At 31.4% G+C, this 25,346-nt stretch overlaps 2 protein-coding genes and 1 long non-coding RNA gene across 6 annotated transcripts in view; 1 reads left to right on the forward strand and 2 right to left on the reverse strand.

Annotated features, from left to right (window-relative positions):
* Positions 1-55: 55 nt before the first annotated feature.
* LOC105678452 (alpha-tocopherol transfer protein) lies at positions 56-13,261 on the reverse strand. 3 transcript variants are annotated; one of them, XM_067358891.1, is made up of 5 exons: positions 13,119-13,261; positions 3,519-3,831; positions 2,494-2,588; positions 839-1,153; positions 56-676 (listed from the first exon to the last, which is right to left on the reverse strand). In XM_067358891.1, exons 2-5 carry the CDS (start codon positions 3,679-3,681, stop codon positions 329-331), a joined length of 921 nt encoding a protein of 306 aa, XP_067214992.1. In that variant the 5' UTR covers positions 3,682-3,831; positions 13,119-13,261; the 3' UTR covers positions 56-328. The 3 variants fall into 3 exon arrangements, with proteins under 3 accessions (XP_067214992.1, XP_067214991.1, XP_012233234.2); XM_067358890.1 differs by lacking the exon at positions 13,119-13,261 and adding an exon at positions 12,749-12,781; XM_012377811.2 differs by lacking the exon at positions 13,119-13,261 and adding an exon at positions 5,569-5,625.
* The window catches only part of LOC105678453 (alpha-tocopherol transfer protein-like), a 23,907-nt gene continuing 4,190 nt past the window's right edge, over positions 5,630-25,346 (forward strand). The window contains exons 1-3 of one of the 2 annotated variants that reach the window (XM_012377812.2): positions 5,630-5,743; positions 18,030-18,119; positions 19,618-19,796. In XM_012377812.2, the coding sequence (XP_012233235.1) occupies positions 19,745-19,796 (52 nt within the window). In that variant the 5' untranslated portion in view covers positions 5,630-5,743; positions 18,030-18,119; positions 19,618-19,744. Of the gene's footprint in view, positions 5,744-18,029; positions 18,120-19,617; positions 19,797-20,617; positions 20,756-25,346 lie in introns of those variants that run through there. The other variant, XM_012377813.2, reaches the window with a different exon arrangement.
* Positions 20,621-21,063, reverse strand: LOC137001012 (uncharacterized). The gene is made up of 2 exons (XR_010891172.1): positions 20,902-21,063; positions 20,621-20,742 (listed from the first exon to the last, which is right to left on the reverse strand). It is a non-coding gene; the product is annotated as an uncharacterized lncRNA (long non-coding RNA).

The raw sequence follows: 25,346 nt of genomic DNA on the forward strand, positions 1-25,346 counted from the left end.
CACGGTTAGGCGCGATTAAGCAAGAAAATTGCGATTGCAACATGTAAAACAAGAGTAAAGTAATCCATTGAAACTTTTATTTAATACAAAATTCGATTACTAAAAAGATATATAAATAAGATAAAATATGTGTATATATATATATATATATATTCGTTGTATTTTTAGATATATAAAATTAATCAATGAATTATGCGAAGCATGCGCTTGAAACTTCTACATGTTTAAATCGTAGAATGCAATGCAAGGCAAAAGAGGCAAGTAATAAAATAAAGACGTGCTAATCAATCGTGGCGTACGCAAAATTATGCAAATCTAAAAGCGATTTTTACTTCAAATTGAAAGACTCGATCATATCGTCCGTGATGGTGAATCCCATTTTTTTCATCTGCTCGACGATCTTCGGATTCTGACACACGGATTCGATCCATTTGTAATAAGGCTGGTCGTTCCTTATGCCGCCGTAGTCCTTCGGCAGATACTCAGGCGGGAGGTGCTTGTGAAGGCTCTCGTAATTGGTACCGTGGAAAAAGATTCTGTTTCGCATTTTGGCGTCGAGCAGCGGCTTGAAGACTGCGAAGATCGCGTCGAACACCCACGACTGATTGAGGATGTGTATGGCGTATGTCTTGATGGGAAATGCAGTGACCATTAAAGACACCATCATGCTCGCTATCTGAAAGATATCGATGTTTCACGTATGTATGCAACATTAGTGCCGGCTTGTTATCTTTTCACGCAGCTACATTTGTCACACAAGCGGCTTCTGAACGCAACATAGAAATTATTAAGAAAGAGAGAGAGAGAGAGAGAGAGAGAGAGAAAAATAATAATTTACTTGCGGTGTCACGACCCACACGTGTGCCATCGTAAGGTTCTTGAGATCGAAGATAACGTTACCGCCCAGGATTTGCGCTGTCGGCTCGAGTATGGCCAGCTCGAGCACACCGACCGTGGCTTTGAAGAGCTCCCACACGGGATATTTACGCGGGTCCCAATTGCCTATGCGATAGATCAACATGCGCCTGCCGCATGGAGATCTATAGGGTGGCACCCCTATCACATTGTCATCGCCTATGACTTTCATTTGCGCCGCATTCAACTGTTGGTGGATCTCCGGATATTCCTCTTTGAAGTTGTAGTAATTCACTATCTATTGAAAGATTGATCTTGAGAAAGATCAACCATTGACTCGCGTTCGAGCGTCTCATTAAATCAAAATCATGAATAAAACATACACACCATAAAGTGATAAGCGACAATTATAAATCCCCGGTTATTAAAAAGACCACGAGCCATGTCGTTAATTAATTCATAAATAGCCTGTTTGTTTTCTCATGCATGCGCAGGCATTCGCGGTTAAATTTTACAATTGGCTTTGATAATAGGAATAATAACTTATTGTATTTAATTCATTAATTCCTCTATTTATTTTTATTACAAAAGTTTTTATAACATCATAGCACAATTATTTGGTATTAATTAAAGATTAATAATAATTGTGAATACAGTGAATAATTGATACAGTTAAAAAGCATTTGTTTACGAGAGATAATTTGATGTATAAATTATCGAGAGAAATAGTAATTATAAACATTCACATTCTTTAAAACTTTGCATTAATAAAACTTGCTCAGTAAATCTTTATATTTTATGGACTTTAATATTTTTCAATAACATGATAATTAAAGTTGATAAAAACAAATTTGTTGACATTTTGCCTGATTACACGGAAGAAATCAAAGATAATGAAACATAATGGGAAAGAAGAGAAAGATAATACGTCTATATATGACACAATGAATGCACGATTAGATCAATTTAGATTAAATTACTTACTCTCTCCTTTGCGTGTGCAATAAGATAGGGGATCAGACAAATAAAAATAAAATTGATCCAAATAATCTCGATAGTTACAAGTATATTGGATTGTTGATTGTCTTATATTGTAAATAACTTCCAAAGCGAATAATTACTAATTATTTTACTTTTACGAATCACAATATTTCTGATAATCTTAAATAATTTAATTTTTTAAACCTATAAATTAATTATAAAACGTAATCAAACTTTTTAGATTACAAAAAAGTGTTATTAATATATTCAAGTAAAAAATAAATCAACTAAAATTTTTTAAAAATTTTATTTTTACATATTTAACGTGAATACGCACAACCGACTATCTAAGAAAATATTTTTACTATTTTTCCTTCTCTCCCGTAATTGATATTTTTACGTTTACGTTTTCTATACGTTTTATATTACCGTTCTTTAAACTGATAGTTTTGTATTTACATTTTCTTCTCGATATGATCTTTCACTATCTACTCGACATGACAGAAAACGTACCACCGCTAGCATGCATTTAACAGTGAAATGCTTATTTTATCGATTTTAATCGATCTGTCTGTTCATTCCCTATCATGACCTTCATCTTGCTAATTGTCCATTTCATCATAAATGTCAGTGTCAGTGTTTAATTTTACAACTCACCAGTTTGTATGCACTCTTCAGATTATAGTTTCTAGCGCGAAGAAATCTGATGAGAAAATCGTCGTCCATTCTGTGCGGCAAACACTCGCCTCTCTCTGCCGAAAAATGCATAAATCACTTATCGATGCCAAATAAATAATAATAAAAGTAGTGACAAAATTTCCATCGTAAAGCTTTCAACTTTGCAAACTTTTCCTTTGTTCGATTCAAGAATGATATTTTAAATTTGACATTTCAAAAGAGAAACAACTATATGTATTTCTCTATAGTTCTTATTATAATATACTAGCAATTATGCACTAATAATTAAATATTATTTAATGATAAGATAAAGAGCCAAAAGCCTATACTGGATATTTGTGCTTATATATTTATTGAAAACAATCTAATTTAAACAAACGTTTCAATCTGTAATCAGGCTATCTTCAGTGTTTACAAAATTTTTTGAATATTATAATATAAAATTTTTTAGAACGCAATCGTACAATATAAAAGTCTCTCTTTCGCTTGCAGTCTTATCATGTTGCGTTAATTTTTCAATTAGCAATAGTCGTAAACACGGTTCTAAGATATGAAAGTCAGATCAGATTCAATTGATATTTCGAAACACACTATAACGGAATGAAGCGAAATTTAGTGTATAATATACGCATATTTAATATTTAATATTTAATATATGAACGTATTAAAACAGTGATTAAATAAAAATAAAAATTAATTAAAACCAATATAATAATTACAAGTTAAAACGTTTGCTTGGATTAGATTGTTTTCAATAAATATATAAGCACGAACATCCAGCATAGGCTTTTGACACTTTATGTTATCATTATTTTAATTTTAAAAGGTCTTGTAATATAAATTATTTTAAATATTATTTGTTTTATAACAGTGTTTAAATTAAGAAAAAGAACTCTAAAAACTGTCAAAATAACTCATTTATGGCATAGTCAAATCTACAGCGCATTTAGCACACATTTCCCTGTTTTAATGATTATTCGTTCTATATTCCGATTTCGAATTACCGTATATTAAGTCGCGGAATTCCTGCAGCACCTGACACTTGACCTCCTCGGTTTCGCCGACCTCCCTTCTGGCATATTCCATGACTTCCGGAGGCGGTTCGTTTAGGTCCAGACTGATCTGTTCATCCTCCAGCAACTGGGGCTCGTCCTTGAGCTCCGGCATATTATCGGCACCTTTACAAAGTTCTAGATTTTTCTCTGTCTTGACATCGACCTTTCGCTTTCCTTGAATCTTCCAATCCTTCGGATCTTCCTGGCGATCTTTCACCGAAATCGTCGACGATCCGACTCCGTTGTTGTTCTTATTACTCTCCTGCGACATGATAACACACGGACGGGTGATCGTGATTTATATAATCTACCGAATTACCGAATCGGCGCGTGTCTCGATCGACGTTTGCCTCGATCAACGTTCGTCGCAGTAGAACGAAATCGACACTTTCGCGTTCAGCCGCGTATGTGCCGTCGCTCGCACAGCTATCAGTCGGCTGTCTGTCTTCAATTTTGCTGATAACCTCGTTCTACCGACATCCACGCGAGTATCCGATGCGCTTAAACGGCTGTGTGTGTATCGCTCGCACGTATGCATGCGTGATGAGGCGAATTATTGTTCCGTCTCATACCAAATTTGATCAACAAATAAATTCTTGCCTGAAGCCTAGATTGAGCACGACATTTTTGCTCAAGATCAAAGATCAAGGATATAAATAATATTTATGACATTGATGCAAACTCCGATGACGTAACGGTCTATGATTGGCTTGATTATTCGACTTGACTATTCGCAGTAATAAAACTCAAACTCGATTTATCTCAACATAAGCAATCAGAAAATCACCGTAAAAAGAATTTTTTTTATATTAATATTATTTAGTTAGAAGTTTAAAAAATTTAAATGCCTTCGGAAATATTTTGATTAGACGCCAATTGTGCTAACACATTGACATCGGATGAACTGTGCGATTTTTACCTGTTGCGTAATTTTTTCACTGTTATGACTAAAGAAGTTAGTTATTTTTTACTGTATAGCATATTTAAGGAATATATAATTATATATTATAAATAGATTATGATATCACAAAAGAGATAAATGATCATAAATTGCATTGTTAATCAGATATTTTTCCAATGATCCAAATCATAGTTTACATAATTTTCCATATCAAATATCAGCAAAGTTTAACGAGAAAGTTAATTTATGTATAGATTATATTTCGTAAAGAGAACGTTTCAAAATGCGTTATAAAAGCATGTCTCTTTCGTCTGTCACAAACGAGCAGTTGTATGTTGTAGCAAACGAGCAGCTGTATGTTGTAGCAAAGGTTTCGCTACGTGCATGCAATGCCTCCCTTTTACAAAGCCAACATCCGGCTGACACTCTTGCAGCAACGTCTGCATGCGTTTTGATGACGGTAATTTTCCAAGAATCGCGAAATGCAGGTAGAATGCCATTTACATATGTCCACAATGATGACGTTAGATCCACAGTTAAAATATATCTACTGTTTCGCGAAACGACACAATTTACATATTTTCTTAACGCAATTAAAAATAGTTAGAATTATGTAACGAACTGATATGTTGTCTACTCATTTCAGCGTAATGTTTTTGTGTTTCCTTCGATTGAATTCACTAGCCATTTTTAATCAAACTTCTAATGAGACTATCTTCTCTAATAAAATTATCGCACAAAAAACTAACAATTATATTTTTTTACGTCCGTTCAACAAAGTGTTCTCCGATGGATAACATTACACATTCATTAAAAAATGTGATTAGAAGCGCGTAGACACTACTTGTAACACTACTGGAGCACACAAAATCATCAGAGCACCATAATCGGCGATCGATATTCTTAAAGAACAATCGATTCTACGTCCTGAGATACGTTTGTAAATTCGACTTTTTTTCCCGAGATTAATTACAGTCCAATATGCAGATTGACGATTAACGACTTTCCCGCTTGCAGGTTTTAGCGAGTACGGCACGAAACTGTTTGCACTGTGAGTGCCGATCGGCGTAGCGATGATGCAACTGGCACACGGCTTACCTCGAGTCTCACCGGTTCTCCTTTTACTTTATAGCACGTCATAAAAAATCCGCACACGAACATACAACAGTCAGTCGAACAGTTCGCATGGCTATTAGTACGTCTTCGCGTGTTCCGAGGCCGAGAGCAGCTACCATTGTGCGAGGTCATTTTACAAAGTTGCTCGCGATCTCGGGTAATTAAACAATACTTATCTTTTTCTGAGAAAACTAATACATTTTTTAAATTAGCTTTTAATAACTTCCTATACTATTACTCTTCTCTAACATTTTTGACATTTACCTTTTACAATAATATCCCTCATATTTTTTTCACCTGTTTCTTCCAATAATGTTGTTGCGTATAAGATATTTCATACAACATTTGATTATATCACATAACACTTTTTTTACTTAATAATGAGTATAAAGTTTTGCTTCGATGTTTTACCTTGACCTTTACCTGACTATAATTTTGTTTTTATGAGTGTCAATTTTTTTAAGAAAACTTGATGAGATGTTATTACGCTGCGTTTAATATTTCTAATCTAATAAATATAATGATAGAAATCTAATAATTCTATAAATCTAATAATAGAAATAAAAGAATGTTTAGATTAATACTACAATTTTGATTGCAAAGTTTTGAAACAAATTTTGCACATTGTAAAATACAAGCTAAAATTACTAATAAATTAGCATATAAAAATATATAAATTATTACATTACATTAATAAAGAAATTTTTTTCGACTGATGCTCACGCTTGCACCTATTTAGGCTGCGTTCGGAGAACGCGCTATCAGCGCTATTGCATTCTATCTTTATCATTCATTAAACATAAAACAAGGATAGAATGACACAATAGCGCCGATAGCACGCTCTCTAAACACAGCCTTACAATACGCGTTTCAAGTCTAAAGTTAGAATTTTTCAAAGTATTAGTTGCGATAGCTCACGCGTCATACTCTCTTTAAAAGCTGCAACGTAAAGTCCAACAATCGTTCTTTTAAAATTGATAAAATATTGATGGGATTATTGAAAGTGTACCGTAGCAAGTGCATATCGCGAGTGAGAAAAATGATTATGTAAACTTGTAAAATAACTAAGTAATTTACAAAATTATGATTGTACATTGCAAAATTACTTAGCGTGTGATCGTTACTTCCAGCTACTCATTATCAATTACACTAACGTCTATACTTGTTGCCACACATCGTAATGAGCATATACGGATTTGTGTGCGTGCGTGACGGCACGAATGATAGAATAACGAAGTCCTTTATTGTCGTATGTATTGCGACAGAGAACGATCTCAGAAATGACTTTTCGCAAAAATCACCGCCAAGTGGCGGTTTTTCTGCGGCGCGTAAGAAGTAATACGTGCACGTAGATTGCGAATTTAATGAGGAAAAAGAAACACGGCGAGGCTGCCGTGCTGTATTTGGCCGGAAGAGAACAAGAACCCGGCCATAACTTATAACCGCCGATACAAATTACACCTGGGAAATTACCTCGGTTGCTAGAGGCGCACTAGTGTTGCGAAATGTGTCAGGGTCATTCTGTTGCATCTACAACCTGACGCTTTCACTGGCGACTGAGTTATATCGACGACAATGCGATCGCATGCACGCATCGCGCCGGCTGCCGTTTCAATGCACTCAAAGATCGCGGACAAAGATCTATTCTTTGTCGCGCGGATCAATAGATCGATAGAGCTGCGATTGTTATGCACAAGCGAATTCTACGGCAAGTAAGAGGATAAAGAAGAAGTGACAAGGATTTATGTAATCCGACTCTAATCGATCGATTCGTAGAGGAAAGATTGCGTTGTTAGCGCAGGGAATGTTCAAAACAGGATATTTGAATTATAAATCTTAAAAAAATAAAATTTTTAATTGTTTTTTGAGATAAGCCATTAATTAAAGCTTTACACGAAATAGACGAAATATTTTAATTACTATAATATGTACAAATTTGTAATATTTATAGTCGTGTGACTATATATTACATATAGTACAATTATTTGTGATTGTATATCACAAATTAAATCGTGTATTAGAATAAAGTTTCAGCGAAAGAAAGAGTGAAAAATTACTGTCACAAAAATAATAATATACATATAATATGTCTAAAAAGAAATTTTTTATCAAATTTACTTTAATAAATCCAAAAAATCTAAAAAAAATTTTAATAAATGTAAAAAATCTAAAAAAAGTTTAATAAAAATCTAAAAAATCTACACAAAAGAAGCTACACATATACTACAGTTAAAAAGTAATACGTAAACACGTCAGTAAGTCGTTTAATTGTCGTTGATTTACTTATGTAATATAATTGCGTATTACAGTTTTACTCATAATATATGCGTAATCATTGAGATATAGTTAACTACAGTGAATTTAATATAAATGAAACATTAACGAGAGATAAAAGTTAGTCTATTTGCAATACAGATGAACAAAATTTTGCGAATTGCGAATGAATATAAAAGAATGTGCATCTATACGAATATCTGCGTCAAATCAGGGTGAACGAGTATTATTAAGTAACGTATGACATATTTCGCTAATTCGCATTGAGCCTGTCAAACTTCTCCGAAGAACGATGCCTATTGAAGTAATCTAAATGTATGTTATTACTGTTTTCTCTATCTGTCGTTTTAACAATATTTCGTCATAAATGTACCGTGGCAATAATAACGCACTTCCCATGTTTGGCCGCGCGTACGTGTTATCTATTTATCACAAATGACCGGAAATTAAAAATTTGCCGAAGCTGCTCGATCTTACATCACTATTGCGTTTATTACATGCATTACTGTTCAAATTATATTCGTGAAACATCAAGGAATGCACATTGTAACCAGCTGAAAGTGAAACATAGTCGTAATAACGTTGCAACATCCAAGAAACGTGCCGCGCTGCAACAAACACGTTTGTGTTTTAGAAAGTTTTATTCTTTGTATTCAGAAGAATCAACAATTTTCCCATAATTTTTTTTTTAAATTGTAGTAAATAAAAATCTGTCAACGCGACAAGTAAATTGTAATTGTGTTAGATTATTTGTAACTATCGGATGCCTCACAAAACATTTCTTGCTGAATGCTCGATAAATCGCGACCAAATCGTGGCTCACAACTCGGAAAAATTACGATTGAGATTTTTAGATTTATACACACACGCAAACTATATATATATATATATATATATATATATATATATATATATATATAAATCACGGTTTCTACATTTGTGGTGAAGGCTGTGATCCCCCAGGGTCAGTCTTTGAAAGCATGATAAATTACTCTGTAAATGAACTCTCCTTTTTCGTGGATTGCATTAACTCGTCCGTGACGTAACAAGTACCTTTACATCAATCTTCATCTTCCGCGAAGGTAATAACCGAAATTCGTTTTTCTTTTGCATCCGATCTTGAATTCTCGATTCTCATCGTCAAGATTTAAAACTATTCGAACGCCTGTCGATATGCAATTGTACATAGCTACATGTAATGCCCTATCTACATCGAAGGATAATCCTACTTGTGGCTCATCCGAGCGAGTAATGTAGACGACCGAAAATCATACTGAAGTTGGTTTTCAATCGTACCAACTCAAAAAAGCAAATCACTCATTAGAATATTTGCATATAAAAAGCAAAGATATTTCTATAAAAAATAATCTTCTGTCGAACAGAATAACAATTCGGGTTACCTTAGATCGGATGAAAGTTTGTTTTATAGGCTAGGTACTGAAATTATTACCGGTTTTAAAGTCAACGGTACCAATATAACAACACTAAAATTGTACTTAGTGTAGACGAACGAAAGTGGTCGGATGAGCCACAAGTAGGATTATCCTTCGGTGTAGATAGGGCATAATGCAGATTGCATATCTGTTTAGTGCATCGATTTTCTGAAGTTATACCAAACGTGCAAATTTCGATCTTCCTACTCATTTTGTCTTTTTATAACTAATAGAATAACAAAATTTTTTAATTATATTTTAATATACATATGTTTTAGCTAATATTAACTTTGCGTATACTTGACAATAATGAAATTGTTGATTAATCTTTCTATCAAATAAAATAATGTTTCTATAAATAAAATTAATTCCTTTAAATAAATTATGTTAATTATTAGAAAGTTTGGTCTATAAAACGCGTCATATCTGCATATTTAATATGTTATTTCCTTCCCTGAAAATTACACACTTTTATTACCTGATTTTGAAAGCGGCATTAGCACATACAATTTTATTTAGATTTTATAGATTAAAATAAAATAAAAATTATATAGAAAGAGGGGGGGGGGGGGCAAACAGGTTAACGCAAGATAGAAGTGTAAACAACAATGTATATCTCAAAAAAATGTTATTTGTCTAATAAAGTCACTTTCGATATGAATTGAATTAGTATAAAATTGAAAAATAAATGTATAATAGTTTATTGCGTCAATCTTCATTAATTCTTAAAATCACTTTTCTTGGAAAACTTTTTAATGTTATTCCGGCTAAATGTCTAGAGTTCGTGAATCGTTTCTGCATATAATAGTTTACATTGCATACACACCTGTATCATTTCTTGTATCCATGTCAAAAAAATATCAGTTTTTTGCGTTTTAACTCTTTTCTTAGAAGATATTTTATTAGTGTTATTTAAGTTACATATCTATACAAAGTTCACATAATCAGTTTTATTTGCAAATGCATAAAAATTGTCATTATTTTTTTTTTATTTATAAACATTTTTTACGACTATGTCTTTTTGTTTTCCTATTATTTTTAAGGCGAGCTTTGCCTCGTTAAATAGATGATGATTTTATCATTTTGAATAAAATAATATATTAATAATTATTGATTTTAAATTAAGTATATATTTTATCATGTAATCATATATTATTTTATTAAAATATATACTTATTTATAGATCTGACAAAAAATAGTTGGTTAATTATTCCACATTTTTGATTAATAAACATAGAATAATTAATTTTAATAATCAATTTTAATTATTTTATATAATACTTATCACCAGTAATTTTACATATAGTAGATTTATGTAACAAATGGCCTTAACATCATACATATCTTATGCATGCAATAAATTCTAAATTTACTTCAGTTTTTTTTATCGTTCTTTTAATCTTTCTCTTGACAATGTTCGTTGTCTGCGGGCAAAGTGTACAAGAAGAAAAAAGCTATTATCGAAAAGCATAGTCATATTCGTTTTTCAAAATAAAATTTCTTTATTTTTCTTCCTTTTATAAAATTCAGTGAGATTTAATCGCAGCAACAAGTCAAAGATAATAGAGTGCTTCTAAAAATATATGTACGTCATATATCAGTTTATTAATAAACTTTGAACCGCTCAGAAGTCAAATTGGCTAACTCCATCAAACAAAAAGTAGAGAAAATTGATGAACTTACAAACACTGTTTTTTTTTAAATATATTGTATACACAAACAAATATTGCAGAATGTATTATTAAACATGCTTTTATGTTACAATGTAGAAAATACATAAAAATATATATATCGAAAATAATTGTTTATGTATTTACAAATTTTGCATGAACTTAGGAAGTTAATCGATTTGGCAACTAAAAATCTGGAAATTACAGAAAAAATAAATACCATTAAATTTAACCATTAAAAAACCATCATGACATTATTTATTATAGAAAACCCAATTATAACCAATTATAATTATTTGTCAGTATTAAATTTATTTCCTAACGTATGACTGTTTTTCTCTTCTTCCTTGCTATTCCTTGCTTTCCCCCTCCTTTTCAAAAATTTTCCCACTTTAGGCCCAAGCATTTCTTTTGCCTGATCAAACAATATCTCTCTGATTGGCCTTACTAAACACACTGGTCACTTTCATTTTAATCGTTGACTTCTCAAGATCAGTATACTTTATTTTATTAAATCAATGCACAGTTAGAGTGGTCAAAAAGAGCTCATTATTCTTCTGTCCAATTATTGGAAGCATCGAACGCATCAAGAAAATGTATGTAACCTTTTTTTTAAATTTATTAATTCCTTTTATATTTACTCGTTTTTTTTTTTTAATTTGCTGGTCAATTTTATTTTAGTAATTCTTGAACAGTCAAAACTAAATAACATGGTATTTGGCATCCGAAGCTGAAAATTATCGTTGCGACTCTTCTAATAGCCACTGTAATTTTTAACATAATTTTTAACATGACGCCTAGCGAATGACAAATTGAAGAGCAGCAAAGTATCGATTTAACTTTTTCATATATTTTGTGAATTTTATAAATTTGAGAACTTGTGAAAAACAACATTGATGAAGGCCTGATATAGGTCGAAACGTTTGTTAATGTTAATATTCTGATTTAAAATAAAATTGCACGTCCACCTAGCATAGGCTTTCTGCTACTTTTTATATTATTATAATTATTTATTACAAAACAAATTAAATAAAAAATCAATATAGTTGTTCTATGCTTACTATTATTGTCATTGGATTCTATTATTATTGTTATTAATATTGTCATTATCAACATAAATAATGTCTTTTCCGTTAGATACATCGAAAGCACTGTCACCTCAATTTGTTCTTAAATTGTTCTTAAATTTTCATGTTAATAAATGTTGTTTAACTGCAAATTGTGTTAATAATTATGTTTAATGGAAGGAATATATTTCAAGAAGTAAAAATTTAAAAAAATATATCAAAAATGATTAGAAGTTGACACAAATGATAAAATATAAATAAAATAATTTTAAGACATAATAATTTTTGACAAATTATTTTTACCAAGAAATTCCCGAGAAAAAATGACAATTATTATTGAAGAGAAACTGTCTGATTCATTATTTTGAATGTCAAAATTATTATTCTTTACAATTTTAAAAAATAATAAAATTTATTGGAAATTACTGTCAAAGAAAGATAATCACGATGGCTTCTGAAATAATTTATGTATTATTCATTAGGAATAAAAAATTTGGCCATCTTGAGGTGATAAATAGAATTATCAAAGTAATTTATTTAATTTTTGAAAAGTTAAGAACCTTTAAGTTAAGAATGCTTTGGTACTAAAATTGCAAAAATTGCAAAAAGTGAAGTTAGTCACTTTGGTTTTTGAGCGGCTCAAATATTTAACTTCCGTCTGCGGGCCTTTATTTCTGCACAATTTGCGAATCGTAACCACTCATCGTTGTGTACTTACAAAACTCAATATTGACATTATCGGACAATAGGCATCGTGTTGTCTCTCTTAATTCCTAAAGTGGTAATTCTCTCTTATAACCAGAAACACACACTGAATGTAAAACTTCTTAGAAAATAAGGAAATTATTTTCAAGGTTTTCGATGTAATTTTACATAGCTCTCGAAGACTCGATTGCGTTAAGTAATAATTACGTCAGCCGAAATCAGTTGATAGTGATTTATTTAGTGCCGTGTCTAAGAGAAATTTTAATATAAAATATAAATTAATTCAGTAAAATTGGCAATTATAATTCACTGTGTAATGTCAAGGTTGGCAGAAGCGCGAGATGTATCAGTATCGCGGAGCTCGCGGTTAGCTGGCAACTCACCGATGCAGGCTGGATCGGTTACGGTCTGTGCACCGAGGATCCGGTTACGATCCTTACAGGACAACGATCCTGCGGGTACTGACCGATGCATCGGATAAGCGCAACTCGTGTACTTTCCGACCTCTTCCGCATTTGCGATTCCGGCAGCGAGAAAGTTGTACGACCGTCGTGGCACAGTCGCCTTTCCACCGAGAGCGATGGAAGGGTCGTCATATGCGCTTGTGAACTCCGCAATGGTCTAGCCTTCTGCAGGGCTTGGAGTTCTCTCGCAAGGACTTGTTGAGTCACTCACGTTCTCGACTTACGCGTTTTACGCGCCGCTCATGAGATTGAATATTTATCGTGTCGCGCGTTTACTTTGCCTTATTTGAAATGCCTCTTTTTCTCAAGTTCTACGTAACAAAGCAGCTTGTTTGTGATTATAATAAGCTGACAATCAGTAGAGACAGTGCGCGCAAATAAAAAGATCGATAACAAAGAAAATAAAATAAATCGTTCTTTTTCATATATGAGTTTGATTGATACAAATACACATCGGGTCAAGATTGCGTTCTATAATTGCACGTTAAATAACAGCTGTAAGACTAATGAGGATAAACATGACTTACAATCTCTGGCAGCTTCCATAATAGAGACAATAATTGATGTGCGATGGATGCAGCGGAAAATCTTGTAACTATCATAAACAAGCAATTAGATTATGAAATGTTATTTAATTCATTTTGGTAATTATAAGTTTGCATGTGTGTAAGATGTAATAAGATAAAGTAAGTCAAATATTAATTTATACTACAATCTCTCATAATTTTTTGTAATTACTTAATTGATTATTGGCATACTTTTATACCAAATACTTCATAAAAATACAAATTTATATAAAAAAAATATAGATATAGTGCAGAAAAAAATTATGTAAAAAACGCGAATTTATATCTAATTGCTCGTACATTCCGATAAATTTCTCGGCTCAAACTTAACTGTCATTACTTTTGTATTTTCTATATATATTAATATTTGCACTTTTTAAATAATAATATTAATGTTAGAAGTAAGCCAAATAAAATATAAGTATTATCTTAAGTAAAAGTAAAAACTTATTCTTCTGATCTTTAAAGATTAAAATATTTGCAACCCACTTCTGATAAATGATTAGTGTCAAAAGTCGATGAGATTCCGCAGGATGGTGTAATTATGTTATTAATGCAATGACTGCATTATTTCGTTGAGGCGCAGCAGGAAACGCGAAGCACTTTCGATTGCGCTACTTTCTAATTTTGCGATGACATTATCGATGATCGAGATTTAGTAATGACAGGCGAAGAAAACAGAACGGCGATTATCCGTGACGATCACACGTCGACTACGCCTCGATCATGGTCGCGCCCGTGAACGCTTTTTAAAATTCATTTTTTTCGAAGGTGTTTATTTCGTTCGCCGATGCGCGTCAAATATCGGTCTGATTACCGCGGATAGATCTAGTAGTATCGTGAAATAATTTGTGCCGAGCATGAAGACGCAGTCGCGTCAGGGACGATCGAGCACTCGCGTTAACTATCGACAGTCGCTCATTAGAATATTCATCTAATTGGATGAAACTCGTCGTTAGAGCGTCGTACATTCATTGCGGAATGTTTGGAAAGTGGTTGATTTGAGAAATGCTACATTTCTCGTTAGCGGATATCATTAAACACGGAGATTACGAAACGCAAATGCGTAGCGGTTTTATTCGAACTATAATTCAGGATCAACCATTCCGTGCCGACGGAAAATTAGTCGTTTCCTCGATTCCACGGGGAAATTCCGGCGGTACGCGGCATAAGTACTCATATATATATATATATATATATATATATATATATATATATATATGTATATATGTAGCAGTATAATAAAACCGTGCGGAGATTCTGGTCTCATTTCATCCCGGGTCATCTCGTATATTCATTTCTCCATTGTTCCGAGGTAAAAAGTCCCACTGTAACAGCGCTTCTTCGAACAAACTCTTACGAGAACCTCTACATTACAAGAGAATTACGAGGAAGAAGAGACGAAATTAAAATGTAGCGAGAGCTCGCAGAAATATACCTATCATGAAATGTATGTTCATCTTTGTTACCTTAATGAGGAGTAACAAAACGGAACGTCGAGGTTTATGAAGACAGCGCTGTCAAAAAGTAGTTTTCAATAAAGGTACTCACTGTATTTCACACAGTACAGAGTGGAATACCGACGGAGAAAGGTCTGTGCAATTGCGTTGATTATCAACATGCAGCAAACGATAAATCAGCAGTGATATTTATATAATTAATTGTTTTATATTACATTATCTTTGTGATAACTCTTTAATCGAACTATCAATCTTTCTTTAGCAGAATAGGAAGATTATTGTAGTTATTGTTTTTTTTTTTTTTTTTTATAAACGCGTAATCCTATTTAAGAGTTTTTATATTTTCTTTGAAGAGAAACACTCATTATCTTGGTATATTATAATCAATTTCAAGAAACAATTTGTATTCTAGCATTGTCCGATTTCTGACGCGACCTCTGATGTTGCGCTGAAAGTGCTTATGCAATTGCAACGCATGAACTCTCGCCAAGTGATGTAAAGACCATCGGGCGCGCTACGCCCATAGAAAGGAAAATCGCGAATGGAACTAAATTTATCTGAAGACGGAAGCGACTACGTTCTGCAACGATGTGTTCGCACAAAACACACGTCGCCACCTCCGCAAATAAAGTTTTATCTTCCCGCGTTACATGCATGATAATATGAGAAAAAGTGAGTTTCCGCTCGATAATTCGGCCAGTAGTCGGTTTTACTTACACAAACGTTGGATCAATGCCCGATTAACATGTAGAAATCGGCATCTCTCTTTTTCTTATAAATAATTCTTTAAATTTATCAGTATAAATTTTCGACAAAAGTTTTTTCTACAAAAGAATATTATATTTAGAAGAGCGTGTGTTAGCTTCTAGTGTCCTGGAAAATTATTATAAAATTATTCGAAAAAATCTCCGATCGGAATAATTTTATTTTCTTTTTAGATAGGCTATTAGATTATAAATTCATAATAACTTCTGTCATTAAAATTCATAAAGATATAATCATAGATTCATTTGATTATCGATATACGTAACTGCCACGTACCGCTTCAGTCACATTGTATATAAATGAGAATGTTTATTAGATATTGGAACTAGTGAGAGAAGAAGTCTGTTAATAGTAGTAGATCTAATCAAAGTTTACTCTCTTATAAAATATAATACTCTGTCTTAAAATATGTTGATTACACCTTGTTATGTAAATGCATAAATTCATACCGTTGTTTAATCAACATTAATTGTATAGTGCAAATTAAGTACAAATAAGAATAGTGACAGATGGATTATTTTTTATTATTTATTTATTTAAAAACAGAAATTATTAAATTAGACGAAAGGATTCAAAAGGTATCACAGTTTGACAGGAAATACTAATTAACCGGAATAGTATTAGTATTTAAACAGAATTAAAATAAGCCGAATTCTTGATCGTTTATGTTGTCTTGATCGTTCGTGTGAAAGATTTTAAAATATTCAAATATACAAACAATATATAAACAGTAAAATTGAACGGTGCAAAATATTTAAGTATAATACTTATGTTAGCAAAAGATAAACAAAATAAAAAGAGAAAAAAAACGGAAATTTATATCACGAAACGAGAAGGAGAAAGATCATTATTTAGAAAGCAAAAAGGAAAGAGAAGAAAAGTGAAAATGATAGAATTAAAACTGATAAGATGTAGGAATGTTTGAATGATAGCACTCTAGATTTCGTGTAAAATTGCAAGTATATTTAGTCAGTTAGAGAAAAGGAATAAAATAAAATTATATTCAAAGGCCAACATAAAATAAAATCAAAAGAATAAATAAAAAGCAAAACAGCCAAGGCCAAGTGTTTGTGCGTGTGTATTATAATAACAATTTCATTATAATACATTGACGTTTTGATTTGAATTCGGTCTTCAGAATTCCACTTACAATTTAATATATAGATTAAAATTTATAAAAACGTTTTCGCGTTTTACATTACAAATGATTATTATACTTTGTTTCTATGTAAGATAAATTGTTAAAGTAAATAATAGTTTAATCTGCATATTGAACAAATACTTTCTACATATATCTTTATTATTAAAATTTTATGCTTTATGCTAACATTATGCTTTGAATAATCAATCAAGTTGTTCCTTTGTTTTTTCTTAATTCGCTTGCAATCCGCCATTATTGCTTTTTGAACCTTCTGTTTTTTTTTAATGAATGCGTAATGCGCTGCAATTTGCACTGACTTTGAACTTTTGCACAGAGAGTACAAAAAAGTGGATGAAAACGCGTTATTAGAAACGTTATTCGTATATGTTAGATCAATATGTTTTCGTTCGATTGCGTCATCTATCTAGAAGTGATAGTACACAAGCTGAATGCTATAGATGTGTACTTTCCAAAGTGATTCTATTATTTACAATATTACGGAATTATCTTGTATTGTTTAACGCTATCGTTGCTACCTGCTTTTTGCCATCACTTGCATCTCTTATCTCAAATATACGTTAGGATAATATATATGTACGTTTAGATTTTTACAAAAAATAAAGATTACTTTCAAGGGGAAGAATACTTTTATGCAAATTTGTACATATAATTTTGCAATGGAATGTCATTAGAAGTACAAATCAATTCTACGCGTAATTTTTAACTGCGTATAAAGCATAAGCTGGCTCTAATTACATGTTTCATTAACATTATTTTTTTATTAACATTATATAAAACTTGTTTTCCAGACGTATACAATTTAAAATTTTTTTACAATCACAATTAATTCACGCATTAACCAATCAGCCGAGATTATTTGTTTTTTACTTCTTTTCAGCGCTAGAACGGACAACGTGACGCGAGTGGATAAAAAAGCAAAGTGCAACATCTACTGCCTTCGCAATTATAAAACGGAAATAGTTTAAAGGTAAGACTTCTCAAGCAAAACATGTATTAAGTGTACACCCAGTCTTTATATTTTGTCGCTAATTATTTTCTTGTATTCTGCTGCAAAAGCGCGCACACGTAATAGTTAAGTAAAAAAGGAATCAATTCACCTAATTTGAGGCAATAGCTTATTTTAATTGAAGGCCTTCTAAATTTTTGCGAAAAATTAAGTTTTAACGACTTAATAAGACTTCAAATCTCGTTTTGCTACACAAGTCTTCAAACAAGTTCACTTCATAAACAGGACAGATAAATTAATGTCTAATCTTTGCAAATAAATTACCGATTTTTCGTACTATTTAGATAACTATAATGTATAAACATTAGTTATGCTTAACATTATCGTAACTTGTTTGCATATGTATGTACAATACACGATTATGTACGCGTATACAATTATGTTCTTCTATTTTGGTTGGAAATAATACCAAAAACATATATTTCACAAACGTTTCCGTTAGTTGTACAAATCTGCAATTACAATATTAGCCGAAGTAAGAAATAAGATTGGCTCGAAGAGTACAAAAGTGCGATATATTAAAGCTTTTAGCATTTCTTTATTCAATATATAATAACAGTAATGCATTTATTGAGATTAATTACATTAATCTTTTTATTATAAAAATTCTGAATTATTCAACTTGTAGAGAACTCATGTTTGGGATAATCTTTTATAAGATTTTAATGCAATTTTTTAAATCTGTTAAAACTGTTCGTAGAATCAATAGCAGAGAGAAATCAGTCTTTAATCAAAGAAATTTTTTTGTTTGTCTGACTATTTATCATCAAGTTATCAAGAATGTTTTTTGGTTTATTTCCATCAATCTTTGATTTTTGCAAAATCATTCTTCTCTAATAAATAAAATATTTAATAAAATATAATTATTTTTTATCAACACTAATCAATACTTATTAAGTTATTAATCTTAATTAATAACACAAAAATATCAAATTTTGAATCAATGTAATACAATTTTTTCAAAAGTAGTCTGCTTTTTCGTGATGTAGTTAACAAGCTGAGCAGTTAATAATAATATATTAAAAATAATATTATAATTTAAAGTAAATTAAAATAAAGGATTATCTTATATCGATACAAAATTTATACAACTTATCATTAGATAAAATCTTTTGATATCTTTTATTATCTACAAATAAATAATAAATAAAATCTTTTTATTTCGATAATAGAAAAATGTTTCGCATGCGTCTGCATTGTGTGTGTAATAAAGAAAAAATAAAACATATTTTTCAGAAGAAATTAAAGTGATAAATCAATAAAATAATCTTGTGCAAATGCTAATAATGTTTATATATCTTTAAGCGAATTATTAATCTAATTACATATGGAATAGATTACATCGAGTAAGTACGGATCGCCAGGTGGGGGAACGGCAATAAATAGAGTGTGGCAGCGCTTATACAGCACAAAGTGAAGTAATCAAACTGTCGTAATCACTGCATATTTTTTCATATAGAAGATGATGTGTCGCTCGTAAGCATTAGCGCTGAACGTCTCGTTTTGCAAAATACACGATATTTGTTGACGCCAACACCAAAAGTGAAAAAGTTCCATCACCTGTCATTGGTCACAACTTCGCTAAGATGGACGGAATCAAAAGACTGGAGCTCAACGGGATAACGATAATGCCACCAGGTGTGAAACTTATTATCATTTCAAACATAGAACTTAAAAAGAAGAATATTGCCTTAGACATGTCGATTAATATTTTTTTTTATATGGTTTTATTGTATGAGCCGTATACGGACATTTTATTATCTATTCCATTGATAACGTGGCACAAAAAATGACAGTTTTGTGATAGTAATAATTCCATTAATTGTATCTATTACACGGAAAATAGTTAATGTGTAAAGTTGTTACTTCTCGCATTATATTTTTTATTAGTTTGAACGACACATCACATAAACAATGTGATTACTGCACCCAACATGTAATATTTCATTCGACATTTAGTCTTTGAACCTCTCTTGACCGTGAACTTTTCGAAAAATATTTCTTATCATAAATATGGTTATAATTTATAAATACTTGATATCATCATCAAGTGTGAATATTTCATGATACTCAAATAATCGAATTCGAATTGTCAGCATGTTGCAACACATTGATGATCGTCGGCCATAAACTGAATATTTATACGTGATGTATTTGTCCAACAATCATCGTCCGGTGTGTGTATTAGTGTGTCGATTAGTTAACGTATGCGTCCGTCGAATACGTCATAAATCTCATTGTCATCTGGACACTGCGGTTTGCTATTGCACTTCGTTCACTGTTGCGGCGAAGATTGATAATACCGACAATAAAATTACTCGTAAGTCACGTCGCATGCCGCGAATGGATGGAGTTGGTGTGCGCTCTCGGAAATCCAAGCCGGTTGTTGTTATGTTACCGGCAACTGTCTTGACCCTGAAGTTTACGAGCGTATAAGAGCGTACCGATGCAAGCTACCCACATTTTCAAACGTTTTTCGGTGCTGATAGGATCGCTGTCCGGCATCGCTGAGTAATCGACGTGTCTCGTGTTTTATTTTTGTCGCGTGTAGCTGATAGTGCGACCCGCCCCGTGCATTATGGCACTGATAACAGATAGTAAGTATTAATATAGTTTCTCAAATAAAAAAAATTTAATTACACTTGCAATTTTGTTATTGTCGCCGAAAAAAATGTCGTATTCTTCACTTATCTATGAAAAAAAAATTGTATACCTTATATGTTAATTTGTACTTAATACATACTTTAATCATAATATACTGCTATGTGTAATGGAATGAAGTTACAACTTGATTTAATGCCAAGAACCGCTACGTGATACAGTGGAAGTCATAGATTGAATCACATTGCGAAACACTCCAAATGAAATCAAACGGTCACGTTGACATTACATTAACTTTCTAAGTCGAGTGTATGGCAATGTACGTTTATAAAGTAAACGATCGAATCCCTATTCACCTTTTCGTTTGTTTCTTACATGCGCATTACCTCGATCATTCACAATGACAAAATGTTTCGAATTATTTATTTCAATGCGTGGATCAGTTTCTGTTTTTGCTATGTTAACATTATTCTCTGTGTTCTTGTTGTTTATTGATTTATAAAATTACAAAACTGCAAATGTATAATTTTGCCATAATTTTGTTGCAATTAAATTAATTGTTAACGTCATACAAGGTGTTACAAACAATCAAAATTACAAACGCAAAAGAAATTTGCAGAAAGTGCACTTTCACAATTATAAAATTGCAACAGCATTATAATGCTCTATTACACAATATTGATGCTCACACGTGTTATATTGTATAATTGTATTTTGCTTACAATTCCCTTCTCTGCAATGAAGAATGTTGAAAATTTCATACTATATTATAATGGCTAATATACAGAATTTAAAAAAAACAGTTATAAATTCTCAAATTTTATATTGTTCAAGTAAATAAAAAAATAAATTTAATAAATATTAGTTTCAAATAAATACGTTATTGAGATGTAAACGATAATAGAAGTAAAATTGTATTTATAATTTTAAGATTTTTATAAACTTTCTGAGAATATGGTACATTATACAGTCTGACACATGATACAGAGAAAAGTTTTTACATCTTTACGTCATGCGCATATAATTACTTGATATGTAAAATACAAGAAATTTCTATAAAAAGTAGCTTGTTTTTTTTTGAGCAACAAGAAAAAAAGAAATTCGCAATACCTATTTTTTTACGCGAAATCCTTGAATCGTAAATTACTGTCATTTACAATTTCTTTAACAACATATCGATATTGATTATTTGTATCATATATTTCACACACTTTAGCAATTCAACAACAGGATTCTTTAAACAAACGCGCTTTTAACATACTTGAATATTTAATACTGCTTTAGACGCGAATTGCTAGAATGTGAGCAACATGATATTATTACGAACCGTTAACAACGCGGTTTACCGTAAACCGCTCTCGTTTTTCTCACAGCTCGCTACTTTCTTGAACACTTCTTGATCGGTAATATATAACAGGTTTATATTGTACAATATTATATTATAAATTAATTATATTATATTATTATTAATTAATTATATAAATCTCTAAATAATTACGATTTAAAGCAGATAATATAATGATAATGAATAAAGCCCTGGTATTTTTAAAATAATTTTATAAAACGCAAACTCGCAGAAGTTTGCTAATTTTCTTTGTTTACGGTAAATGTTATATTTTGTTAGTGCGTTTGTATTTTAAAATGGAAACTGGTCTCCGAACAAGTTCTGAATTCACAAATCAATTTCTCCATGGCCGTGACACAGATATTATAAAACACGCAAACTGCCGAATCGCTGCAACACGATATTCACGTAAATTAATATTCACGAGAAAACTAAGTCATCATGTCTCAATGACATTTTCATCGCATTTCCTTTGATCTAAAAAGTTTCTTACTTATTTAATTGATGTCTTCTTATTAAGAATAATAAGATATCAGTAATTAGCACATTTAGAAACTAAACGTTCTGTATGACACGCGCAGTTATTTGCAAAGGTAAACTTGAAACGTGCTGTATGAAAAAAATAGACAAAAACTTGTTGCTTAACAAAAAAGTGATTACATATTTTTTATTACTAGAGAAAAAGAAACAGACAAAAAATGCAGGATTGACCTTTTAAACATACTCATCTGTCACCTTTTGTTCGTGTTTTGCGGCAAAACATATCAGTTTTATGATAACTATTTCGTGTGCACAATCATGGTTTCGATAAAATAATGCGCTTGTTTCTCACGTTTTGCGATACACCACGCGATTAAAAATGAAAGAATTATCACTGTTTAATTTTAAGTTGTAGAATAATAAATAAAACAATTCATGTCAAAGATAAAGTAAGTTCATGATATGCAAAATCGTAGAGATAACTTTATTTTTAATAAACATTATAAATTTAGTTCTTGTTTTGAATATATATTGTACACAATTCTAAAATTTCAACAGTATTTAATAGATGCAATTTTATGCTATTTTAATCGTTAAGAGACGATTTGATGAAATGATAAATCTTGGATTAGTTTCATTCTTCAAAATTGTAAATGTCAAGCGATAAATCTGAGATTATCTTACTGCGCGGTTTTTCTAACCTTTCTTATCTTCCTCGTGAAGATATTGTGCATACGCGCACAAAAATTTTTTGCTTTATATCTCTTTCTAGATTAAATCTAGATTTTCTTTTCGGAAAAGCGATCATGCAGTGTCTTTGTAATTAGACTCACAGACGATGCTTTATTCGTAAAAGATATTGCTGAAGAATATAATTACAAATTTACATCTAGGAAAGTCATTTTCTTGTTGCAACTTTATTAGAGCATTCCTTGCGTTATGTGAACTATTAAATCACATAACTGCGCGATATAAATAAAACGCGACGGTCTTGATTTATTTATCTTTATGCTCGTTATTCGAATGCGACTTGTCGTTCTTTATCGAGCAACAATATAAATTTTAGCTTTATATTTGACGCAACTGCTCATTTTTTACTGGTATTGTTCGAGTTATATTTTTTTCACTGCACCAAAATGCATGTTTTGTTATTTCTTGATCAACACGCGAACGGTGCTCGTCAAAATTGCTAATTTGCGCGTAAACCGAAACATCGATAGTAGATTTAATCGCTTTTCGCTATTCATGAGAAGATGTGTTTTAGTCGATTGCCAGTCGTTGACAAAGTTAACGACGTCAACGTTGAAAGTGGCATTAAGTACATTTGCGGTTGTCTAAGTGTAGAAAACAGTGAAAGGAAGCATTTAAGTGAAGGAATCTTCTTCGCCTATTATGTTTAGGGTCACTCGAGATAGTATCAAACTTTCTCATCTTGGATCAATCTCTTTTTTTACATGGGAAATATAATTTAATATATTTTAAGTAATGTACAAATAAATGCATTGTAAAATTTTACACAATCCGTTGACTGAAAATCTACCTAAAGTTAACTGATAAATAAATATCCGTTATTTATTACAATGTTAGTTATATATTACAATGATTTATAAGTTTACGCTATTTTTTTTAATTATTTTTAAGTTTAAAATAAGATTGTTATCATGATACTTTTATACTTTTTACATTTAGAAAAAGGATTGTTTTACAAATGTAGAAAAAGAATTGTTTTATAATTCCTTGAGAGATCGATATAAAGTGAAGGGGTCTCGGAAGGAACAAGTAGAAGGTGAAATACCTAATTTCGAAATTTAAAAATGTTGTTTGCCATGACATATCTCGATCGCAAACAAGTCACTAAAGTATCGCTTCAGATACATTTTGCGAGAAATTATTTAAATGATAATTTTAATCTTTAAAAAAATTTACAAGTTGAATTCTAAATAAGATCAAAATTGATTAAAACATATAAATATACTGGAGATACCTTAAATTAATGATATAAAATGATATAAAAATATAAAATCAAACGCGCGTCAATTATTTTTATGATATTTTGTTTTTTCTGTTTCTAATTAACGTAGCTTTTACGTAATTCATATCGCATGCAGAACGAATAAGGCGTTCTCAGGACAAGTAATTATTATTTTCGGCACGTAATTACAATGTATCGGGCACGTCACAATGGGACTCGTATTTTCTTTTGTTTTATTGCTTCGCAATATAAAGACTGTCGTAACTTCAGCCCTCGACAGAATCGCAATGTAATTGTACGTTTAAAATTTTAAACTAATTCGCGATCCGCCGCAATGCATCGCAAAAAGTAGAAGCCACTCCGCGCTACCATAAAATTATTTTGTCTCGCCAATAACAATATCCGATTCGAGAGGCATAATAATTACATTCCGCAAAATTGCAAGTTCAAGCACACAGCGTGACGAGCACATTGCGCGTTTCATGTCTGTACTTTTCATATTTGTACTGCATGTATATATAAATTACTTGTCAAATTCATAAGTATCGAGATATGTCATGGCAAACAGCATTTCTTAATTTCGGAATTAAGTATTTTATCTTGTATAAAATTGTTTCTTCCGAGACCCCTTCACTTTATATTCAGGCTTGAACCGGTTTGCACTTTTCGGTCGATCTTGCTTACTCATTCCCACTTCTTTTGTTTCATAGCGTCTAGACTGCTCTCAAAGACGTAAGAGCTCAGAGACGGTATTAGCTGTAAATATTAACTATATTATTAACTATATATA

This window comes from Linepithema humile, chromosome 7 (assembly GCF_040581485.1).
Source record: "Linepithema humile isolate Giens D197 chromosome 7, Lhum_UNIL_v1.0, whole genome shotgun sequence".
Taxonomy (NCBI): Eukaryota; Metazoa; Arthropoda; class Insecta; order Hymenoptera; family Formicidae; genus Linepithema; species Linepithema humile.

Coding starts and splice junctions, on each gene's coding strand:
- LOC105678452 (XM_012377811.2), bottom strand. CDS start 5,610: ATGACGTGCTATAAAGTAAAAGGAGAACCGGTGAGACTCGAG. Junction 2,589..3,518: donor ATTCCGCGACTTAATATACG/GTAATTCGAAAT, acceptor ATTTTTCGGCAG/AGAGAGGCGAGTGTTTGCCG. Junction 677..838: donor TGTGGGTCGTGACACCGCAA/GTAAATTATTAT, acceptor GATATCTTTCAG/ATAGCGAGCATGATGGTGTC.